Raw genomic sequence first — 25,386 nt, 5'->3', positions numbered from 1 at the left:
TCCCCCCACTCCCCTCTCTTTCCCCCCCCCCCCACTCCCCTCTCTTTCCCCCCCCCCCACTCCCCTCTCTCTCTCACTCCCCCCCACTCCCCTCTCTCTCCCCCCCACTCCCCTCTCTCTCCCCCCCACTTCCCCTCTCCCTCCCCCCCACTCCCCCCTCTATCTCCCCCACTCCCCTCTCTCTCCCCCCCCCACTCCCCTCCTCTCCCCCCCCCCACTCCCCTCTCCCTCTCCCCCCCCCACTCCCCTCCCTCTCCCCCCCCCACTCCCCTCCCTCTCCCCCCCCACTCCCCTCCTCTCTCCCCCCCCCACTCCCTCTCTCTCTCCCCCCCCCACTCCCCTCTCTCTCCCCACCCACTCCCTCCTCTCTCCCCACCCCACTCCCCTCTCTCTCCCCACCCACTCCCCTCTCTCTCCCCACCCACTCCCTCTCTCTCCCCCCCCACTCCCCTCTCTCTCCCCCCACCCCCACTCCCCTCTCTCTCCCCCCCCACTCCCCCTCTCTCCCCCATCCCACTCCCCTCTCCCTCCCCCCCCCACTCCCCCTCCCTCCCCCCCCCCACTCCCCTCTCTCTCCCCCCCCCCACTCCCCTCTCTCTCCCCCCCCCCACACCCCTCTCTTTCCCCCCCCCCCACTCCCTCCTCTTTCCCCCCCCCCCACTCCCCTCTCTCTCTCCTCCCCACTCCCCTCTCTCTCCCTCCCCCACTCCCCTCTCTCTCCCCCCCCACTCCCCTCTCTCTCCCCCCCACTCCCCCTCCCTCTCCCCCCCACTCCCCTCTCTCTCCCCCCCACTCCCCTCTCTCTCCCCCCCACTCCCCTCTCTCTCCCCCCCCCCCACTCCTCTCTCTCTCCCCCCCCCCACTCCCCTCTCTCTCCCCCCCCCACTCCCCTCTCTCTCCCCCCCACTCCCCTCTCTCTCCCCACCCACTCCCCTCTCTCTCCCCTCCCACTCCCCTCTCTCTCCCCCTCTCTCCCTCTATCCCCTCTCTTCTCTCTCTCCCCCTCTCCCTTCACCTCTCCCTTCTCTCTCCCCCCGCCTCCCTTCTCTGTCCCCCCTCTCTCTCTCCCTCTTCCTCGCCCCCTCTCCCCTTTCTCTCTGTTCTGCGCTCTGTTCCCCCCTCTCTCCTGCTCTTCTCAGGTAATACTCTCTCCTCACTGCAGGCTGCAGGGAGCTCAGAGCCGCGGTGACTGGTACAAGACGAAGGAGATTCTGCTGAAGGGAGTGGACTGGATTCTGGGAGAGATAAAGGGATCGGGCCTGCGGGGGCGGGGGGGGCGCCGGCTTCCCGACGGGCCTGAAATGGAGCTTCATGAACAAGCCGTCCGATGGGAGGTAACGGTGGGCTGTGACCTTAACCTCCGCCTCTAACCCCCTCCCTGACTCTCCCCCCCTCCCTGACCCCCTACTCTCCCCCCTCCCTGACTGACCCCCTACTCTCCCCCCCTCCCTGACCCCCTACTCTCCCCCCTCCCTGACTGACCCCCCTACTCTCCCCCCCCTCCCTGACCCCCTACTCTCCCCCCCTCCCTGACCCCCTACTCTCCCCCCCTCCCCTGACCCCCTACTCTCCCCCCCTCCCTGACTCTCCCCCCTCCCTGACCCTCCCCCCCCTCCTGACCCCCTCCCTGACCCCCCTACTCTCCCCCCTCCTGACTCTCCCCCCTCCCTGACCCCCTACTCTCCCCCCCTCCCTGACCCCCTACTCTCCCCCCCTCCCTGACCCCCCCTACTCTCCCCCCCTCCCTGACCCCCCCTACTCTCCCCCCCCCTCCACTGACCCCCTACTCTCCCCCCCTCACTGACCCCTACTCTCCCCCCCTCTCCCTGACCCCCTACTCTCCCCCCTCTCCCCTGACCCCCCTACTCTCCCCCCTCTCCCTGACCCCCTACTCTCCCCCCTCTCCCTGACCCCCTACTCTCCCCCCCTCTCCCTGACCCCCTACTCTTCCCCCTCTCCCTGACCCCCTACTCTCCCCCCCTCTCCCTGACCCCCTACTCTCCCCCCTCTCCCTGACCCCCTACTCTTCCCCCTCTCCCTGACCCCCTACTCTCCCCCCCTCTCCCTGACCCCCTACTCTCCCCCCTCTCCCTGACCCCCCTACTCTCCCCCCTCTCCCTGACCCCCTACTCTCCCCCCTCTCCCTGACCCCCTACTCTCCCCCCTCTCCCTGACCCCCTACTCTTCCCCCCTCTCCCTGACCCCCTACTCTCCCCCCTCTCCCTGACCCCCTACTCTCCCCCCTCTCCCTGACCCCCTACTCTCCCCCCTCTCCCTGACCCCCTACTCTCCCCCCTCTCCCTGACCCCCTACTCTCCCCCCTCTCCCTGACCCCCTACTCTCCCCCCTCTCCCTGACCCCCTACTCTCCCCCCTCTCCCTGACCCCCTACTCCCCCCCTCTCCCTGACCCCCCCTACTCCGACCCCCTCCCTGACCCCCCCTACTCACCCCCCTCTCCCTGACCTCCCACTACTCTCCCCCCCTCTCCCTGACCTCCCACTACTCTCCCCCCCCTCTCCCTGGCCCCCCTTACTCTTCCCCCCCTCTCCCTGCCCCCCCCTACTCTGACCCACTCCCTGACCCCCCCCTACTCTCTCCCCCTCTCCCTGACCCCCCCTACTCCCCCCCCTCTGACACCCTATTCCCTCCCCCCCCCCCCTGACACCCTACACCCCCTGACCCTCTCGACCCCCCCTGTGTCGCAGGCCCAAGTACCTGGTGGTGAATGCAGATGAGGGGGAGCCGGGGACCTGTAAGGACCGGGAGATTATGAGACACGACCCTCACAAGCTGGTGGAGGGGTGCCTGGTGGCAGGAAGCTGCATGGGAGCGAGAGCAGCGTACATATATATCAGGGGCGAGTTCTACAATGAAGCGTCCAACCTGCAGGTGAAATAACCTCCAATCAATAATATCCTCCAATCAATAATATCCTCCTATCAATAATATCCTCCTATCAATAATATCCTCCTATCAATAATATCCTCCTATCAATAATATCCTATCAATAATATCCTCCAAATCAATAATATCCTCCAATCAATAATATCCACCTATCAATAATATCCTCCTATCAATAATATCCTCCTATCAGTAATATCCTCCTATCAATAATATCCTCCTATCATTAATATCCTATCAATAATATCCTCCTATCAATAATATCCTCGTATCAATAAATCCTCCTATCATTAATATCCTCCAAACAATAATAACCTCCAAACAAAAATATCCTATCAAATAATATCCTCCTATCATTAATATCCTCCTATCAATAATATCCTCCTATCAATAAAATCCTCCTATTAATAATATCCTCCAATTAATAATATCCTCCTATCAATAATATCCTCCTATCAATAATATCCTCCTATCAATAATATCCTCCATCAATAATAACCTATCAATATCCTCCTATCAAAAATATCACCCAATCAATAATATCCTATCAATAATCCTCCTATCAATAATATCCTCCTATCAATAATATCCTCCTATCATTAATATCCTCCTATCAAATAATATCCTCCAATCAATAATATCCTCCAATCAGTAATATCCTCCTATCAATAATATCCTCCTATCAATAATATCCTATCAATAATATCCTCCTATCATTAATATCCTCCTATCAATAATATTCCTATCAATAATATCCTCCTATCAATAATATCCTCCTATCAATAATAACCTCCTATCAATAATATCCTCCTATCAAAAATATCCTATCAATAATATCCTATCAGTAATATCCTCCTATCAATAAATCCTCCTATCAATAATATCCTCCTATCAATAATATCCTATCAATATCCTATCAATAATATCCTCCAATCAATAATATCCTCCAATCAATAATATCCTCCTATCATTAATATCCTCCAATCAATAATATCCTATCAATAATATCCTCCTAACATAATATCCTCCTATCAATAATATCCTCCTATCAATAATAACCTCCTAATCAATATCCTCCTATCAATATCCTCCTATCAATATCCTCCTATCAATAATATCCTCCTATCAATAATAACCTATCAATAATATCCTCCTATCATTAATATCCTCCTATCAAAAATATCCTATCATTAATATCCACCTATCAATAATTCCTCCTATCAATAATATCCTATCAATATCCTCCTATCAGTAATATCCTCGTATCAATAATATCCACCTATCAATAATATCCAATCAATAATATCCTCCTATCAATAATATCCTCCAATCAATAATATCCTCATATCAATAATATCCTCCTATCATTAATACCTCCTATCAATATCCTCCTATCAATAATATCCTCCTATCAATAATATCCTATCATTAATATCCTATCAATAATATCCTCCTATCAATAATATCCTCCTATCATTAATATCCTCCTATCAATAATATCCTCCTATCAATAATATCCTCCTATCATTAATATCCTCCTATCAATAATATCCTATCAATAATATCCTCCTATCAATAATATCCTCCTATCAATAATATCCTATCAATATCCTCCTATCAATAATATCCTCCTATCAATAATATCCTATCAATATCCTCCTATCAATAATATCCTCCTATCAATAATATCCTCCTATCAATAATATCCTATCAATAATATCCTCCTATCATTAATATCCTCCTATCAATAATATCCTATCAATAATATCCTCCTATCAGTAATATCCTCCTATCAATAATATCCTCCTATCAATAATATCCTCCTATCAATAATATCCTCCTATCAGTAATATCCTCCTATCAGTAATATCCTCCTATCAATAATATCCTCCTATCAATAATATCCTCCTATCAATAATATCCTCCTATCAATAATATCCTCCTATCAATAATATCCTCCTATCAATAATATCCTCCTATCAATAATATCCTCCTATCAGTAATATCCTCCTATCAATAATATCCTCCTATCAATAATATCCTATCAATAATATCCTCCTATCAATAATATCCTCCAATCAATAATATCCTCCTATCATTAATATCCTCCTATCATTAATATCCTCCTATCAATAATATCCTCCTATCAGTAATATCCTCCTATCAATAATATCCTCCTATCAATAATATCCTATCAATAATATCCTCCTATCATTAATATCCTCCTATCAATAATATCCTATCAATAATATCCTCCTATCAATAATATCCTCCTATCAATAATATCCTCCTCTCAATAATATCCTCCTATCAATAATATCCTATCAATAATATCCTATCAGTAATATCCTCCTATCAATAATATCCTCCTATCAATAATATCCTATCAATAATATCCTCCTATCAATAATATCCTCCTATCAATAATATCCTCCTATCAATAATATCCTCCTATCAATAATATCCTATCAATAATATCCTCCTATCAATAATATCCTCCTATCAATAATATCCTCCTCTCAATAATATCCTATCAATAATATCCTATCAATAATATCCTATCAGTAATATCCTATCAATAATATCCTCCTATCAATAATATCCTCCTATCAATAATATCCTCCTATCAATAATATCCTATCAATAATATCCTCCTATCAATAATATCCTCCTATCAATAATATCCTCCTCTCAATAATATCCTCCTATCAATAATATCCTATCAATAATATCCTATCAGTAATATCCTCCTATCAATAATATCCTCCTATCAATAATATCCTATCAATAATAACCTCCTATCAATAATATCCTCCTATCAATAATATCCTCCTATCAATAATATCCTCCTATCAATAATATCCTATCAATATCCTCCTATCAAAAATATCCTCCTATCAATAATATTCTATCAATATCCTCCTATCAATAATATCCTCGTATCAATAATATCCTCCTATCATTAATATCCTCCTATCATTAATATCCTCCTATCAATAATATCCTCCTATCATTAATATCCTCCTATCAATAATATCCTCCTATCAATAATATCCTCCTATCAATAATAACCTCCTATCAATAATATCCTATCAATAATATCCTCCTATCAGTAATATCCTATCAATAATATCCTCCTATCATTAATATCCTCCTATCAATAATATCCTATCAATAATATCCTCCTATCAATAATATCCTCCTATCAATAATATCCTATCAATAATATCCTCCTATCAATAATATCCTCCTATCAATAATATCCTATCAGTTATATCCTCCTATTAATAATATCCTCCTATCAATATCCTCCTATCAATAATATCCTATCAATAATATCCTCCAATCAATAATATCCTCCTATCAATAATATCCTCCTATCAATAATATCCTCGTATCAATAATATCCTCCTATCATTAATATCCTCCTATCATTAATATCCTCCTATCAATAATATCCTCCTATCATTAATATCCTCCTATCAATAATATCCTCCTATCAATAATATCCTCCTATCAATAATAACCTCCTATCAATAATATCCTATCAATAATATCCTCCTATCAGTAATATCCTATCAATAATATCCTCCTATCATTAATATCCTCCTATCAATAATATCCTATCAATAATATCCTCCTATCAATAATATCCTCCTATCAATAATATCCTATCAATAATATCCTCCTATCAATAATATCCTCCTATCAATAATATCCTATCAGTTATATCCTCCTATCAATAATATCCTCCTATCAATATCCTCCTATCAATAATATCCTATCAATAATATCCTCCAATCAATAATATCCTCCTATCAATAATATCCTCCTATCAATAATATCCTCCTATCAATAATATCCTCCAATCAATAATATCCTCCTATCAATAATATCCTATCAATAATATCCTCCTATCAATATCCTCCTATCAATATCCTCCTATCAATATCCTCCTATCAATATCCTCCTATCAATAATATCCTCCTATCAATAATATCCTCCTATCAATAATATCCTATCAATAATATCCTCCTATCATTAATATCCTCCTATCAATAATATCCTATCATTAATATCCTCCTATCAATAATGTCCTCCTATCAATAATATCCTATCAATATCCTCCTATCAGTAATATCCTCGTATCAATAATATCCTCCTATCAATAATATCCTATCAATAATATCCTCCTATCAATAATATCCTCATATCAATAATATCCTCCTATCATTAATATCCTCCTATCAATATCCTCCTATCAATAATATCCTCCTATCAATAATATCCTCCTATCATTAATATCCTCCTATCAATAATATCCTATCAATAATATCCTCCTATCATTAATATCCTCCTATCAATAATATCCTCCTATCAATAATATCCTCCTATCATTAATATCCTCCTATCAATAATATCCTATCAATAATATCCTCCTATCAATAATATCCTCCTATCAATAATATCCTATCAATATCCTCCTATCAATAATATCCTCCTATCAATAATATCCTATCAATATCCTCCTATCAATAATATCCTCCTATCAATAATATCCTCCTATCAATAATATCCTATCAATAATATCCTCCTATCATTAATATCCTCCTATCAATAATATCCTATCAATAATATCCTCCTATCAGTAATATCCTCCTATCAATAATATCCTCCTATCAATAATATCCTCCTATCAGTAATATCCTCCTATCAATAATATCCTCCTATCAATAATATCCTCCTATCAATAATATCCTCCTATCAGTAATATCCTCCTATCAATAATATCCTATCAATAATATCCTCCTATCAATAATATCCTCCTATCAATAATATCCTCCAATCAATAATATCCTCCTATCATTAATATCCTATCATTAATATCCTCCTATCAATAATATCCTATCAATAATATCCTCCTATCAGTAATATCCTCCTATCAATAATATCCTCCTATCAATAATATCCTATCAATAATATCCTCCTATCATTAATATCCTCCTATCAATAATATCCTATCAATAATATCCTCCTATCAATAATATCCTCCTATCAATAATATCCTCCTCTCAATAATATCCTCCTATCAATAATATCCTATCAATAATATCCTATCAGTAATATCCTCCTATCAGTAATATCCTCCTATCAATAATATCCTCCTATCAATAATATCCTATCAATAATATCCTCCTATCAATAATATCCTCCTATCAATAATATCCTCCTATCAATAATATCCTATCAATATCCTCCTATCAAAAATATCCTCCTATCAATAATATCCTATCAATATCCTCCTATCAATAATATCCTCGTATCAATAATATCCTCCTATCATTAATATCCTCCTATCATTAATATCCTCCTATCAATAATATCCTCCTATCATTAATATCCTCCTATCAATAATATCCTCCTATCAATAATATCCTCCTATCAATAATAACCTCCTATCAATAATATCCTATCAATAATATCCTCCTATCAGTAATATCCTATCAATAATATCCTCCTATCATTAATATCCTCCTATCAATAATATCCTATCAATAATATCCTCCTATCAATAATATCCTATCAATAATATCCTCCTATCAGTAATATCCTATCAATAATATCCTCCTATCAATAATATCCTCCTATCAATAATATCCTATCAGTTATATCCTATCAATAATATCCTCCTATCAATAATATCCTATCAATATCCTCCTATCAATAATATCCTCCTATCAATAATATCCTCCTATCAATAATATCCTCCTATCAATAATATCCTCCTATCAATAATATCCTATCAATAATATCCTCCTATCATTAATATCCTCCTATCAATAATATCCTATCATTAATATCCTCCTATCAATAATGTCCTCCTATCAATAATATCCTATCAATATCCTCCTATCAGTAATATCCTCCTATCAATAATATCCTATCAATAATATCCTCCTATCAATAATATCCTCCAATCAATAATATCCTCATATCAATAATATCCTCCTATCATTAATATCCTCCTATCAATATCCTCCTATCAATAATATCCTCCTATCAATAATATCCTCCTATCATTAATATCCTCCTATCAATAATATCCTATCAATAATATCCTCCTATCATTAATATCCTCCTATCAATAATATCCTCCTATCAATAATATCCTCCTATCATTAATATCCTCCTATCAATAATATCCTATCAATAATATCCTCCTATCAATAATATCCTCCTATCAATATCCTCCTATCAATAATATCCTCCTATCATTAATATCCTCCTATCAATAATATCCTCCTATCAATAATATCCTCCTATCATTAATATCCTCCTATCAATAATATCCTATCAATAATATCCTCCTATCAATAATATCCTCCTATCAATAATATCCTATCAATATCCTCCTATCAATAATATCCTCCTATCAATAATATCCTATCAATATCCTCCTATCAATAATATCCTCTTATCAATAATATCCTCCTATCAATAATATCCTATCAATATCCTCCTATCATTAATATCCTCCTATCAATAATATCCTATCAATAATATCCTCCTATCAGTAATATCCTCCTATCAATAATATCCTCCTATCAATAATATCCTCCTATCAGTAATATCCTCCTATCAGTAATATCCTCCTATCAGTAATATCCTCCTATCAATAATATCCTCCTATCAATAATATCCTCCTATCATTAATATCCTCCTATCAATAATATCCTATCAATAATATCCTCCTATCAGTAATATCCTCCTATCAATAATATCCTCCTATCAATAATATCCTATCAATAATATCCTCCTATCATTAATATCCTCCTATCAATAATATCCTATCAATAATATCCTCCTATCAATAATATCCTCCTATCAATAATATCCTCCTCTCAATAATATCCTCCTATCAATAATATCCTATCAATAATATCCTATCAGTAATATCTTCCTATCAATAATATCCTCCTATCAATAATATCCTCCTATCAATAATATCCTCCTATCAATAATATCCTATCAATAATATCCTCCTATCAATAATATCCTCCTATCAATAATATCCTCCTATCAATAATATCCTCCTATCAATAATATCCTATCAATATCCTCCTATCAAAAATATCCTCCTATCAATAATATCCTTTCAATATCCTCCTATCAATAATATCCTCGTATCAATAATATCCTCCTATCATTAATATCCTCCTATCAATAATATCCTCCTATCAATAATATCCTCCTATCAATAATATCCTCCTATCAATAATATCCTATCAATATCCTCCTATCAATAATATCCTATCAATAATATCCTCCAATCAATAATATCCTCCTATCAATAATATCCTCCTATCAATAATATCCTCCTATCAATAATATCCTCCAATCAATAATATCCTCCTATCAATAATATCCTCCTATCAATAATATCCTCCTATCAATATCCTATCAATAATATCCTCCTATCAATAATATCCTCCTATCAGTAATATCCTCCTATCAATAATATCCTCCTATCAATAATATCCTCCTATCAATAATATCCCATCAATAATATCCTATCAGTAATATCCTCCTATCAATAATATCCTCCTATCAATAATATCCTCCTATCATTAATATCCTCCTATCAATAATATCCTCCTATCAATAATATCCTCCTATCAATAATATCCTCCTATCAATAATATCCTCCTATCATTAATATCCTCCTATCAATAATATCCTCCTATCAATAATATCCTCCTATCAATAATATCCTCCTATCAATAATATCCTCCTATCAATAATATCCTCCTATCAATAATATCCTCCAATCAATAATATCCTCCTATCAATAATATCCTCCTATCAATAATATCCTCCTATCAATAATATCCTCCTATCAATAATATCCTATCAGTAATATCCTCCTATCAATAATATCCTCCTATCAATAATATCCTATCAATATCCTCCTATCAATAATATCCTATCAATAATATCCTCCAATCAATAATATCCTCCTATCAATAATATCCTCCTATCAATAATATCCTCCTATCAATAATATCCTCCAATCAATAATATCCTCCTATCAATAATATCCTCCTATCAATAATATCCTCCTATCAATAATATCCTCCAATCAATAATATCCTCCTATCAATAATATCCTATCAATAATATCCTCCTATCAATATCCTCCTATCAATATCCTCCTATCAATATCCTCCTATCAATATCCTCCTATCAATAATATCCTCCTATCAATAATATCCTCCTATCAATAATATCCTATCAATAATATCCTCCTATCATTAATATCCTCCTATCAATAATATCCTATCATTAATATCCTCCTATCAATAATGTCCTCCTATCAATAATATCCTATCAATATCCTCCTATCAGTAATATCCTCGTATCAATAATATCCTCCTATCAATAATATCCTATCAATAATATCCTCCTATCAATAATATCCTCATATCAATAATATCCTCCTATCATTAATATCCTCCTATCAATATCCTCCTATCAATAATATCCTCCTATCAATAATATCCTCCTATCATTAATATCCTCCTATCAATAATATCCTATCAATAATATCCTCCTATCATTAATATCCTCCTATCAATAATATCCTCCTATCAATAATATCCTCCTATCATTAATATCCTCCTATCAATAATATCCTATCAATAATATCCTCCTATCAATAATATCCTCCTATCAATAATATCCTATCAATATCCTCCTATCAATAATATCCTCCTATCAATAATATCCTATCAATATCCTCCTATCAATAATATCCTCCTATCAATAATATCCTCCTATCAATAATATCCTATCAATAATATCCTCCTATCATTAATATCCTCCTATCAATAATATCCTATCAATAATATCCTCCTATCAGTAATATCCTCCTATCAATAATATCCTCCTATCAATAATATCCTCCTATCAATAATATCCTCCTATCAGTAATATCCTCCTATCAATAATATCCTATCAATAATATCCTCCTATCAATAATATCCTCCTATCAATAATATCCTCCAATCAATAATATCCTCCTATCATTAATATCCTATCATTAATATCCTCCTATCAATAATATCCTATCAATAATATCCTCCTATCAGTAATATCCTCCTATCAATAATATCCTCCTATCAATAATATCCTATCAATAATATCCTCCTATCATTAATATCCTCCTATCAATAATATCCTATCAATAATATCCTCCTATCAATAATATCCTCCTATCAATAATATCCTCCTCTCAATAATATCCTCCTATCAATAATATCCTATCAATAATATCCTATCAGTAATATCCTCCTATCAGTAATATCCTCCTATCAATAATATCCTCCTATCAATAATATCCTCCTATCAATAATATCCTATCAATAATATCCTCCTATCAATAATATCCTCCTATCAATAATATCCTCCTATCAATAATATCCTCCTATCAATAATATCCTCCTATCAATAATATCCTATCAATATCCTCCTATCAAAAATATCCTCCTATCAATAATATCCTATCAATATCCTCCTATCAATAATATCCTCGTATCAATAATATCCTCCTATCATTAATATCCTCCTATCATTAATATCCTCCTATCAATAATATCCTCCTATCATTAATATCCTCCTATCAATAATATCCTCCTATCAATAATATCCTCCTATCAATAATAACCTCCTATCAATAATATCCTATCAATAATATCCTCCTATCAGTAATATCCTATCAATAATATCCTCCTATCATTAATATCCTCCTATCAATAATATCCTATCAATAATATCCTCCTATCAATAATATCCTATCAATAATATCCTCCTATCAGTAATATCCTATCAATAATATCCTCCTATCAATAATATCCTCCTATCAATAATATCCTATCAGTTATATCCTATCAATAATATCCTCCTATCAATAATATCCTATCAATATCCTCCTATCAATAATATCCTCCTATCAATAATATCCTCCTATCAATAATATCCTCCTATCAATAATATCCTCCTATCAATAATATCCTATCAATAATATCCTCCTATCATTAATATCCTCCTATCAATAATATCCTATCATTAATATCCTCCTATCAATAATGTCCTCCTATCAATAATATCCTATCAATATCCTCCTATCAGTAATATCCTCGTATCAATAATATCCTCCTATCAATAATATCCTATCAATAATATCCTCCTATCAATAATATCCTCCAATCAATAATATCCTCATATCAATAATATCCTCCTATCATTAATATCCTCCTATCAATATCCTCCTATCAATAATATCCTCCTATCAATAATATCCTCCTATCATTAATATCCTCCTATCAATAATATCCTATCAATAATATCCTCCTATCATTAATATCCTCCTATCAATAATATCCTCCTATCAATAATATCCTCCTATCATTAATATCCTCCTATCAATAATATCCTATCAATAATATCCTCCTATCAATAATATCCTCCTATCAATATCCTCCTATCAATAATATCCTCCTATCATTAATATCCTCCTATCAATAATATCCTCCTATCAATAATATCCTCCTATCATTAATATCCTCCTATCAATAATATCCTATCAATAATATCCTCCTATCAATAATATCCTCCTATCAATAATATCCTATCAATATCCTCCTATCAATAATATCCTCCTATCAATAATATCCTATCAATATCCTCCTATCAATAATATCCTCTTATCAATAATATCCTCCTATCAATAATATCCTATCAATATCCTCCTATCATTAATATCCTCCTATCAATAATATCCTATCAATAATATCCTCCTATCAGTAATATCCTCCTATCAATAATATCCTCCTATCAATAATATCCTCCTATCAATAATATCCTCCTATCAGTAATATCCTCCTATCAGTAATATCCTCCTATCAATAATATCCTCCTATCAATAATATCCTCCTATCAATAATATCCTCCTATCAATAATATCCTCCTATCAGTAATATCCTCCTATCAATAATATCCTCCTATCAATAATATCCTCCTATCAATAATATCCTCCTATCAATAATATCCTCCAATCAATAATATCCTCCTATCATTAATATCCTCCTATCATTAATATCCTCCTATCATTAATATCCTCCTATCAATAATATCCTATCAATAATATCCTCCTATCAGTAATATCCTCCTATCAATAATATCCTCCTATCAATAATATCCTATCAATAATATCCTCCTATCATTAATATCCTCCTATCAATAATATCCTATCAATAATATCCTCCTATCAATAATATCCTCCTATCAATAATATCCTCCTCTCAATAATATCCTCCTATCAATAATATCCTATCAATAATATCCTATCAGTAATATCCTCCTATCAATAATATCCTCCTATCAATAATATCCTCCTATCAATAATATCCTCCTATCAATAATATCCTATCAATAATATCCTCCTATCAATAATATCCTCCTATCAATAATATCCTCCTATCAATAATATCCTCCTATCAATAATATCCTCCTATCAATAATATCCTATCAATATCCTCCTATCAAAAATATCCTCCTATCAATAATATCCTTTCAATATCCTCCTATCAATAATATCCTCGTATCAATAATATCCTCCTATCATTAATATCCTCCTATCAATAATATCCTCCTATCAATAATATCCTCCTATCAATAATATCCTCCTATCAATAATATCCTATCAATATCCTCCTATCAATAATATCCTATCAATAATATCCTCCAATCAATAATATCCTCCTATCAATAATATCCTCCTATCAATAATATCCTCCTATCAATAATATCCTCCAATCAATAATATCCTCCTATCAATAATATCCTCCTATCAATAATATCCTCCTATCAATATCCTATCAATAATATCCTCCTATCAATAATATCCTCCTATCAGTAATATCCTCCTATCAATAATATCCTCCTATCAATAATATCCTCCTATCAATAATATCCTCCTATCAATAATATCCCATCAATAATATCCTATCAGTAATATCCTCCTATCAATAATATCCTCCTATCATTAATATCCTCCTATCAATAATATCCTCCTATCAATAATATCCTCCTATCAATAATATCCTCCTATCAATAATATCCTCCTATCAATAATATCCTCCTATCAATAATATCCTCCTATCATTAATATCCTCCTATCAATAATATCCTCCTATCAATAATATCCTCCTATCAATAATATCCTCCTATCAATAATATCCTCCTATCAATAATATCCTCCAATCAATAATATCCTCCTATCAATAATATCCTCCTATCAATAATATCCTCCTATCAATAATATCCTCCTATCAATAATATCCTATCAGTAATATCCTCCTATCAATAATATCCTCCTATCAATAATATCCTATCAATATCCTCCTATCAATAATATCCTATCAATAATATCCTCCAATCAATAATATCCTCCTATCAATAATATCCTCCTATCAATAATATCCTCCTATCAATAATATCCTCCAATCAATAATATCCTCCTATCAATAATATCCTCCTATCAATAATATCCTCCTATCAATAATATCCTCCTATCAATATCCTATCAATAATATCCTCCTATCAATAATATCCTCCTATCAATAATATCCTCCTATCAGTAATATCCTCCTATCAATAATATCCTCCTATCAATAATATCCTCCTATCAATAATATCCTCCTATCAATAATATCCTCCTATCAATAATATCCTATCAATAATATCCTATCAGTAATATCCTCCTATCAATAATATCCTCCTATCAATAATATCCTCCTATCATTAATATCCTCCTATCATTAATATCCTCCTATCAATAATATCCTCCTATCAGTAATATCCTCCTATCAATAATATCCTCCTATCAATAATATCCTCCTATCAATAATATCCTCCAATCAATAATATCCTCCTATCAATAATATCCTCCTATCCTGTCATTAGGCCACTTTGCTCCTACGTGGGACTGACCCTTTAACCCATTAAACACGTCCCTGTCATTAGGTCACTTTGCTCCTACGTGGGACTGTCCCTTTAACCCATTAAACACGTCCCTGTCATTAGGTCACTTTGCTCCTACGTGGGACTGACCCTTTAACCCATTAAACACGTCCCTGTCATTAGGTCACTTTGTCCCTACGTGGGACTGTCCCTTTAACCCATTAAACACGTCCATGTCCTTAGGTCACTTTGCCCCTACGTGGGACTGACCCTTTAACCCATTAAACACGTCCCTGTCATTAGGTCACTTTGCTCCTACGTGGGACTGACCCTTTAACCCATTAAACACGTCCCTGTCCTTAGGCCACTTTGCCCCTATGTGGGACTGACCCTTTAACCCATTAAACACGTCCATGTCCTTAGGTCACTTTGCTCCTACGTGGGACTGACCCTTTAACCCATTAAACACGTCCCTGTCCTTAGGTCACTTTGCTCCTACGTGGGACTGACCCTTTAACCCATTAAACACGTCCCTGTCATTAGGTCACTTTGTCCCTACGTGGGACTGTCCCTTTAACCCATTAAACACGTCCCGGTCATTAGGTCACTTTGCTCCTACGTGGGACTGTCCCTTTAACCCATTAAACACGTCCCTGTCAGGTCACTTTGCTCCTACGTGGGACTGACCCTTTAACCCATTAAACACGTCCCTGTCATTAGGTCACTTTGCTCCTACGTGGGACTGTCCCTTTAACCCATTAAACACGTCCCTGTCCTTAGGTCACTTTGCTCCTACGTGGGACTGACCCTTTAACCCATTAAACACGTCCCTGTCCTTAGGTCACTTTGCCCCTACGTGGGACTGACCCTTTAACCCATTAAACACGTCCCTGTCATTAGGTCACTTTGCTCCTACGTGGGACTGTCCCTTTAACCCATTAAACACGTCCCTGTCCTTAGGTCACTTTGCCCCTACGTGGGACTGACCCTTTAACCCATTAAACACGTCCCTGTCATTAGGTCACTTTGCCCCTACGTGGGACTGACCCTTTAACCCATTAAACACGTCCCTGTCATTAGGTCACTTTGTCCCTACGTGGGACTGTCCCTTTAACCCATTAAACACGTCCATGTCCTTAGGTCACTTTGCCCCTATGTGGGACTGACCCTTTAACCCATTAAACACGTCCATGTCCTTAGGTCACTTTGCCCCTACGTGGGACTGACCCTTTAACCCATTAAACACGTCCCTGTCATTAGGTCACTTTGCTCCTACGTGGGACTGACCCTTTAACCCATTAAACACGTCCCTGTCCTTAGGCCACTTTGCCCCTATGTGGGACTGACCCTTTAACCCATTAAACACGTCCATGTCCTTAGGTCACTTTGCTCCTACGTGGGACTGACCCTTTAACCCATTAAACACGTCCCTGTCCTTAGGTCACTTTGCTCCTACGTGGGACTGACCCTTTAACCCATTAAACACGTCCCTGTCATTAGGTCACTTTGTCCCTACGTGGGACTGTCCCTTTAACCCATTAAACACGTCCCGGTCATTAGGTCACTTTGCTCCTACGTGGGACTATCCCTTTAACCCATTAAACACGTCCCTGTCAGGTCACTTTGCTCCTACGTGGGACTGACCCTTTAACCCATTAAACACGTCCCTGTCCTTAGGTCACTTTGCCCCTACGTGGGACTGACCCTTTAACCCATTAAACACGTCCCTGTCATTAGGTCACTTTGCTCCTACGTGGGACTGTCCCTTTAACCCATTAAACACGTCCCTGTCCTTAGGTCACTTTGCCCCTACGTGGGACTGACCCTTTAACCCATTAAACACGTCCCTGTCATTAGGTCACTTTGCTCCTACGTGGGACTGTCCCTTTAACCCATTAAACACGTCCCTGTCCTTAGGTCACTTTGCTCCTACGTGAGACTGACCCTTTAACCCATTAAACACGTCCCTGTCATTAGGTCACTTTGCCCCTACGTGGGACTGACCCTTTAACTCATTAAACACGTCCCTGTCATTAGGTCACTTTGCCCCTATGTGGGACTGTCCCTTTAACCCATTAAACACGTCCCTGTCATTAGGTCACTTTGCCCCTACGTGGGACTGACCCTTTAACCCATGCTTGGTCAGGTGGCGGTGCAGGAGGCGTACGCGGCGGGGCTGATCGGGCGCAACGCGTGCGGCTCTGGGTACGATTTTGATGTGTTCGTGGTGCGAGGCGCTGGGGCGTATATCTGCGGGGAGGAGACGGCGCTGATAGAAAGCATCGAGGGCAAACAGGGGAAGCCCCGCCTGAAGCCCCCCTTCCCTGCTGACGTCGGTACGGAACGCCTGCCCCCCCCCCCTCCCTGACCCCGTCCCCCTCCCTGACCCCCCTACTCTCCCCCCCACCCACAGAGGGGACGCTGTGACATGGCCTGTCCCTCCCCCGCAGGGTGACACAGAGGGGACACTGTGACGTGGTCTGTCCCTCCCCCCGCAGGGTGACACAGAGGGGACACATTGTGACGTGGTCTGTCCCTCCCCCCGCAGGGTGACACAGAGGGGACATTGTGTGACATGGTCTGTCCCTCCCCCCGCAGGGTGACACAGAGGGGACACTGTGACATGGTCTGTCCCTCACCCGCAGGGTGACACAGAAGGGACACTGTGACATGGTCTGTCCCTCCCCCCGCAGGGTGACACAGAAGGGACACTGTCACATGGTCTGTCCCTCCCCCGCAGGGTGACACAGAGGGGACACTGTGACATGGTCTGTCCCTCCCCCGCAGGGTGACACAGAGGGGACACTGACATGGTCTGTCACTCCCCCGCAGGGTGACAGAGGGGACACTGTGACATGGAGTCTGTCCCTCCCCCCGCAGGGTGACACAGAGGGGACACTGTGACATGGTCTGTCCCTCCTCCGCAGGGTGACAGAGGGGACACTGTGACATGGTCTGTCCCTCCCTCCGCAGGGTGACACAGAGGGGACACTGTGACGTGGTTGTCCCTCCCCCGGCAGGTTGACACAGAGGGGACACTGTGACATGGTCTGTCCCTCCCCCGCAGGGTGACACAGAGGGGACACTGTGACGTGGTTGTCCCTCCCCCGGCAGGTTGACACAGAGGGGACACTGTGACATGGTCTGTCCCTCCCCCGCAGGGTGACACAGAGGGGACACTGTGACGTGGTTGTCCCTCCCCCGGCAGGGTGACACAGAGGGGACACTGTGACATGGTCGGTCCCTCCCCCGCAGGGTGACACAGAGGGGACACTGTGACATGGTCTGTCCCTCCCCCCGCAGGGTGACAGAGGGGACACTGTGACATGGTCTGTCCCTCCCTCCGCAGGGTGACACAGAGGGGACACTGTGACATGGTCTGTCCCTCCCCCGCAGGGTGACACAGAGAGGGGACACTGTGACATGATCTGTCCCTCCCCCCGCAGGGTGACACAGAGGGGACACTGTGACATGGTCTGTCCCTCCCCCGCAGGGTGACACAGAGGGGACACTGTGACATGGTCTGTCCCTCCCCCGCAGGGTGACAGAGGGAACACTGTGACATGGTCTGTCCCTCCCCCCGCAGGGTGACACAGAGGGGACACTGTGACATGGTCTGTCCCTCCCCCCGCAGGGTGACACAGAGGGGACACTGTGACATGGTCTGTCCCTCCCCCGCAGGGTGACACAGAGGGGACACTGTGACATGGTCTGTCCCTCTCCCGGCAGGGTGACACAGAGGGGACACACTGTGACATGGTCTGTCCCTCCCCCCCCAGGGTGACACAGGGGGGACACACTGTGACGTGGTCTGTCCCTCCCCCGCAGGGTGACACAGAGGGGACACACTGTGACGTGGTCTGTCCCTCCCCCGCAGGGTGACACAGAGGACACACTGTGACGTGGTCTGTCCCTCCCCCGCAGGGTGACACAGAGGGGACACTGTGACGTGGTCTGTCCCTCCCCCCGCAGGGTGACACAGAGGACACTGTGACATGGTCTGTCCCTCCCCCCTCAGGGTGACACAGAGGACACTGTGACATGGTCTGTCCCTCCCCCCGCAGGGTGACACAGAGGACACTGTGACGTGGTCTGTCCCTCCCCCGGCAGGGTGACACAGAGGGGACACTGTGACGTGGTCTGTCCCTCCCCCCGCAGGGTGACAGAGGGGACACTGACGTGGTCTGTCCCTCCCCCCGCAGGGTGACAGAGAGGACACACTGTGACGTGGTCTGTCCCTCCCCCGGCAGGGTGACACAGAGGGGACACTGTGACATGGTCTGTCCCTCCCCCCGCAGGGTAACAGAGGGGACACACTGTGACGTGGTCTGTCCCTCCCCCCGCAGGGTGACAAAGGGGACACTGTGACATGGTCTGTCCCTCCCCCCGCAGGGTAACAGAGGGGACACTGTGACGTGGTCTGTCCCTCCCCCGGCAGGGTGACACAGGAGACGTTTGACACTTGTCTGTCTCCCTCACCCCCAGGAGTCTTCGGCTGCCCCACGACGGTTGCTAACGTGGAGACTGTCGCCGTAGCGCCCACCATCTGCCGGCGCGGTGGGGCCTGGTTCGCTGGATTCGGGCGCGAGAGAAACTCCGGAACCAAACTGTTCAATATCTCCGGACACGTCAACTATCCGTGTACTGTGGAGGAGGAGATGTCCATACCTCTGAGAGAGCTGATCGAGAGGCACGCGGGTACTGAGGGGGGCACACGCGGGTACTGAGGGGGGCACACGCGGGTACTGAGGGGGGCGAGGGAGGAGGAGATGTCCATACCGCTGAGAGAGCTGATCGAGAGGCACGCGGGTACTGAGGGGGGCACACGCGGGTACTGAGGGGGGCACACGCGGGTACTGAGGGGGGCACACGCGGGTACTGAGGGGGGGGTGTCCATACCGCTGAGAGAGCTGATCGAGAGGCACGCGGGTACTGAGGGGGGCACACGCGGGTACTGAGGGGGGCACACGCGGGTACTGAGGGGGGCACACGCGGGTACTGAGGGGGGCACACGCGGGTACTGAGGGGGGCGAGGGAGGGGGGGGTGTCCATACCGCTGAGAGAGCTGATCGAGAGGCACGCGGGTACTGAGGGGGGTACACGCGGGTACTGAGGGGGGTACACGCGGGTACTGAGGGGGGTACACGCGGGTACTGAGGGGGGTACACGCGGGTACTGAGGGGGGTACACGCGGGTACTGAGGGGGGCACACGCGGGTACTGAGGGGGGCGGGGGAGGGGGGAGGGAGGGGGGGATATCCATACCTCAGAGAGCTGATCGAGAGGCACGCGGGTACTGAGGGGGGCACAGGCGGGTACTGAGGGGGGCACACGCGGGTACTGAGGGGGGCGAGGGAGGGGGCGAGGGAGGGGGGGATATCCATACCGCTGAGAGAGCTGATCGAGAGGCACGCGGGTACTGAGGGGGGCACACGCGGGTACTGAGGGGGGGGGGGAGGGGGGCGAGGGAGGGGGGGATATCCATACCGCTGAGAGAGCTGATCGAGAGGCACGCGGGTACTGAGGGGGGTACACGCGGGTACTGAGGGGGGTACTGAGGGGGGCGAGGGAGGGGGGGTGTCCATACCGCTGAGAGAGCTGATCGAGAGGCACGCGGGTACTGAGGGGGGTACACGCGGGTACTGAGGGGGGCGAGGGAGGGGGGGAGGGGGGCGAGGGAGGAGGAGATGTCCATACCGCTGAGAGAGCTGATCGAGAGGCACGCGGGTACTGAGGGGGGCACACGCGGGTACTGAGGGGGGCACACGCGGGTACTGAGGGGGGCGAGGGAGGGCGGGGTCCATACCGCTGAGAGAGCTGATCGAGAGGCACGCGGGTACTGAGGGGGGTACACGCGGGTACTGAGGGGGGCGAGGGAGGGGGGGATATCCATACCGCTAAAAGAGCTGATCGAGAGGCACGCGGGTACTGAGGGGGGTACACGCGGGTACTGAGGGGGGCGAGGGAGGGGGAGATGTCCATACCGCTGAGAGAGCTGATCGAGAGGCACGCGGGTACTGAGGGGGGAGGGAGAGGGGCACACGCGGGTACTGAGGGGGGCGAGGGAGGGGGGAGGGAGAGGGGAGGGGGGGTACTGAGGGGGGCGAGGGAGGGGGACAGGGAGAAGGGAGGGGGGCGAAGGAGGGGGGGATGTCCATACCGCTAAAAGAGCTGATCGAGAGGCACGCGGGTACTGAGGGGGGCGAGGGAGGGAGGGGGGTAGGGAGAGGGGACAGGTGGTACTGAGGGGGGCGAGGGAGGGGGACAGGGAGAAGGGAGGGGGGTACTGAGGGGGGCGAAGGAGGGGGGGATGTCCATACCGCTAAAAGAGCTGATCGAGAGGCACAAGGGTACTGAGGGGGGCGAGGCCCGTACCTATAAGAGACCTGATAGATACGTGAGGGGGAGGGAAAGGAAGCCAGTGACTGCTCCTGTGTGACAGTGGCCATATTTCTCCCCTCTCTCTTCCCTCCCTCCCCACCCCTCACCCCTCCCCACCCCTCTTTCCCCCCCCCCCTCTGTTTCTCTCAGGTGGGGTTACGGGGGGCTGGGATAATCTCCTTGCCGTCATTCCCGGAGGCTCCTCCACTCCTCTCATACCGCGCTCTGTGTGCGAGACCGTCCTCATGGACTTTGACGCTCTTGTCCAGGCTCAGACTGGTCTCGGGACGGCAGCAATCATTGTGATGGACAAATCGGTGAGAGATGTCTGCGTTTGTGTGACGCCCACCTGTCTCTGACACCCACCCATCTCTGAGTGACGCCTGTTCCTCCCTTTCTCGTACCATCCTCTCTTTCTGTGTGTGTGACCTCCGTCTCTCTCGCAGACAGACATAGTTCGCGCCATCGCTCGCCTCATAGAGTTTTACAAACACGAGAGCTGCGGTCAATGCACGCCCTGCAGAGAGGGTGAGAGACCACCACCATCATCTCCCCGTCTCTGTCCTCCTCCTCCACCATCTCCCTGTCCGTGACCACCATTAGTCTGTCTGCGTGTTCCTCCACCATCATCTCCCAGTGTCGTCCTCCACCATCATCTCCCCGTCTGTGTCCTCCTCCCCGTCTGTGTCCTCCTCCCCGTCTGTGTCCTCCTCCTCCACATCTCCCCGTCTGTGTCCTCCTTCTCCACCATCTTCCCGTCTGTCGTCCTCCTCCACCATCTCCCCATCTGTGTCCTCCTCCACCATCTTCCCGTCTGTGTCCTCCTCCTCCTCCACATCTGCCCGTCTGTGTCCTCCATCTCCCCGTCTGTGTCCTCCTCCTCCTCCACATCTTCCCGTCTGTGTCCTCCTTCTTCTCCACCATCTTCCTGTCTGTGTCATCCTCCTCCACCATCTTCCCGTCTGTGTCGTCCTCCTACTCCACCATCTTCACGTCTGTATCGTCCTCCTCCTCCACCATCTTCACGTCTGTATCGTCCTCCTCCTCCACCATCTTCACGTCTGTGTCGTCCTCCTCCTCCACATCTTCCCGTCTGTGTCGTCCTCCCCCTCCACCATCTTCCCGTCTGTGTCGTCCTCCTCCTCCACCATCTTCCCGTCTGTGTCGTCCTCCTCCACCATCTTCCCGTCTGTGTCCTCCTCCTCCTCCACCATCTTCCCGTCTGTCCTCCTCCACCATCTCCCCGTCTGTGTCCTCCTCCTCCTCCACCATCTCCCCGTCTGTGTCCTCCTCCTCCTCCTCCACCATCTTCCCGTCTGTGTCCTCCTCCACCATCTCCCCGTCTGTCCTCCTCCACCATCTCCCCATCTGTGTCCTCCTCCACCATCTCCCATCTGTGTTCTCCTCCTCCATCATCTTCTCGTCTGTGTCCTCCTCCTCCACCATCATCTTCTCGTCTGTGTCCTCCTCCTCCACCATCATCTTCTCGTCTGTGTCCTCCTCCTCCACCATCATCTTCTCGTCTGTGTCCTCCTCCACCATCCCCCCCGTCTGAGTCCTCCTCCACCATCCCCCCGTCTGTGTCCTCCTCCTCCACCATCCCCCCGTCTGTGTCCTCCTCCTCCACCATCTCCCCGTCTGTGTCCTCCTCCACCATCTCCCCGTCTGTGTCCTCCTCCTCCACCATCTCCCCGTCTGTGTCCTCCTCCTCCACCATCTCCCCGTCTGTGTCCTCCTCCTCCACCATCTCCCCGTCTGTGTCCTCCTCCTCCACCATCTCCCCGTCTGTGTCCTCCTCCACCATCTTCCCGTCTGTGTCCTCCTCCTCCACCATCTTCCCATCTGTGTCCTCCTCCTCCACCATCTCCCCGTCTGTGTCCTCCTCCTCCACCATCTCCCCGTCTGTGTCCTCCTCCTCCACCATCTCCCCGTCTCTCATTTGATGCATCTTTCTGTCCCCCTTTTCCTCTGCCATTTATCTCCCGGCTGCGGCCCCCTCCCACTTAGGAGTTGATTGGATGAACAAGGTCATGTGGCGTATGACGTGTGGTGACGCCCGCACAGCTGAGATTGACATGCTGTGGGAGATAAGCAAGCAGATTGAGGGCCATACCATCTGTGCGCTGGGGGACGGGGCCGCCTGGCCTGTGCAGGTAACCACACCCCCTCCCCAGGGAGATACCATGAGCATCAGGAGGGGGGAATATACCACCTGTATGAGCGGGGCGATGCCACATACGAGCGTACCATGTGTACAGGGGGTTGCGGTATTACCGCGTGGCAGGTGAGGGCGGGGCTGAACATGCCACATGCTGAGGCTACGGGCGTATGATATTCTAGGCTGGGACATACCACGTTCTTACGGGGGGTATTTAACGGGTTTTCCCGCAGGGTTTGATACGCCATTTCCGCCCGGAGTTGGAGCAGCGCATGAGACAGTTTGACACGGCCAAGAGAGAGCAGGCCAGCGGCTGAGAGAGGGCGAGAGATCACCCGTTATTTATCAGTGTCACAATGTGACCTCGATGTGATGTTACCTGACGTGTGCGTGTTAATAAACCTGATCTGTGCTTCACACGGGCTGAGCGGGCGAGATTCTCTCACACACGGGCTGAGCGGGGCGAGATTCTCTCACACGGGCTGAGCGGGCGAGATTCTCTCACACGGGCTGAGCGGGGCGAGATTCTCTCACACGGGCTGAGCGGGGCGAGATTCTCTCACACACGGGCTGAGCGGGGCGAGATTCTCTCACACACGGGCTGAGCGGGGCGAGATTCTCTCTCACACGGGCTGAGCGGGGCGAGATTCTCACACGGGCTGAGCGGGGCGAGATTCTCTCACACACGGGCTGAGCGGGGCGAGATTCTCTCACACGGGCTGAGCGGGGCGAGATTCTCTCTCACACGGGCTGAGCGGGGCGAGATTCTCTCACACACGGGCTGAGCGGGGCGAGATTCTCTCTCACACGGGCTGAGCGGGGCGAGATTCTCTCTCACACGGGCTGAGCGGGGCGAGATTCTCTCACACACGGGCTGAGCGGGGCGAGATTCTCACACGGGCTGAGCGGGGCGAGATTCTCTCACA

General features: G+C 45.1%; 1 protein-coding gene across 1 annotated transcript; it reads left to right on the top strand.

Moving 5' to 3' along the window:
- Positions 1 to 1,160: 1,160 nt before the first annotated feature.
- Positions 1,161 to 24,877, top strand: NDUFV1 (NADH:ubiquinone oxidoreductase core subunit V1). Its single transcript, XM_075582183.1, has 8 exons — positions 1,161 to 1,334; positions 2,707 to 2,890; positions 18,069 to 18,258; positions 20,408 to 20,620; positions 22,453 to 22,619; positions 22,749 to 22,830; positions 24,310 to 24,455; positions 24,694 to 24,877. The coding sequence occupies exons 1-8, from the start codon at positions 1,312 to 1,314 to the stop codon at positions 24,775 to 24,777; spliced, it is 1,089 nt and encodes a 362-aa protein (XP_075438298.1). The 5' UTR covers positions 1,161 to 1,311; the 3' UTR covers positions 24,778 to 24,877.
- The last annotated feature ends 509 nt before the right edge of the window (positions 24,878 to 25,386 follow it).

The sequence above is a fragment of the Ascaphus truei genome, unplaced genomic scaffold, assembly GCF_040206685.1.
Source record: "Ascaphus truei isolate aAscTru1 unplaced genomic scaffold, aAscTru1.hap1 HAP1_SCAFFOLD_1978, whole genome shotgun sequence".
Lineage (NCBI taxonomy): Eukaryota > Metazoa > Chordata > Amphibia > Anura > Ascaphidae > Ascaphus > Ascaphus truei.
This window is presented reverse-complemented; position numbering and strand designations above follow the sequence as displayed.

Bases quoted from the DNA above. Each gene is read 5' to 3' on its own strand.
- NDUFV1 (XM_075582183.1), top strand. From the start codon at position 1,312: ATGAACAAGCCGTCCGATGGGAG. The intron at 22,620-22,748 runs GTGAGAGATGTC...TCTCTCTCGCAG, and splicing joins TCATTGTGATGGACAAATCG to ACAGACATAGTTCGCGCCAT. The intron at 24,456-24,693 runs GTAACCACACCC...GTTTTCCCGCAG, and splicing joins GGGCCGCCTGGCCTGTGCAG to GGTTTGATACGCCATTTCCG.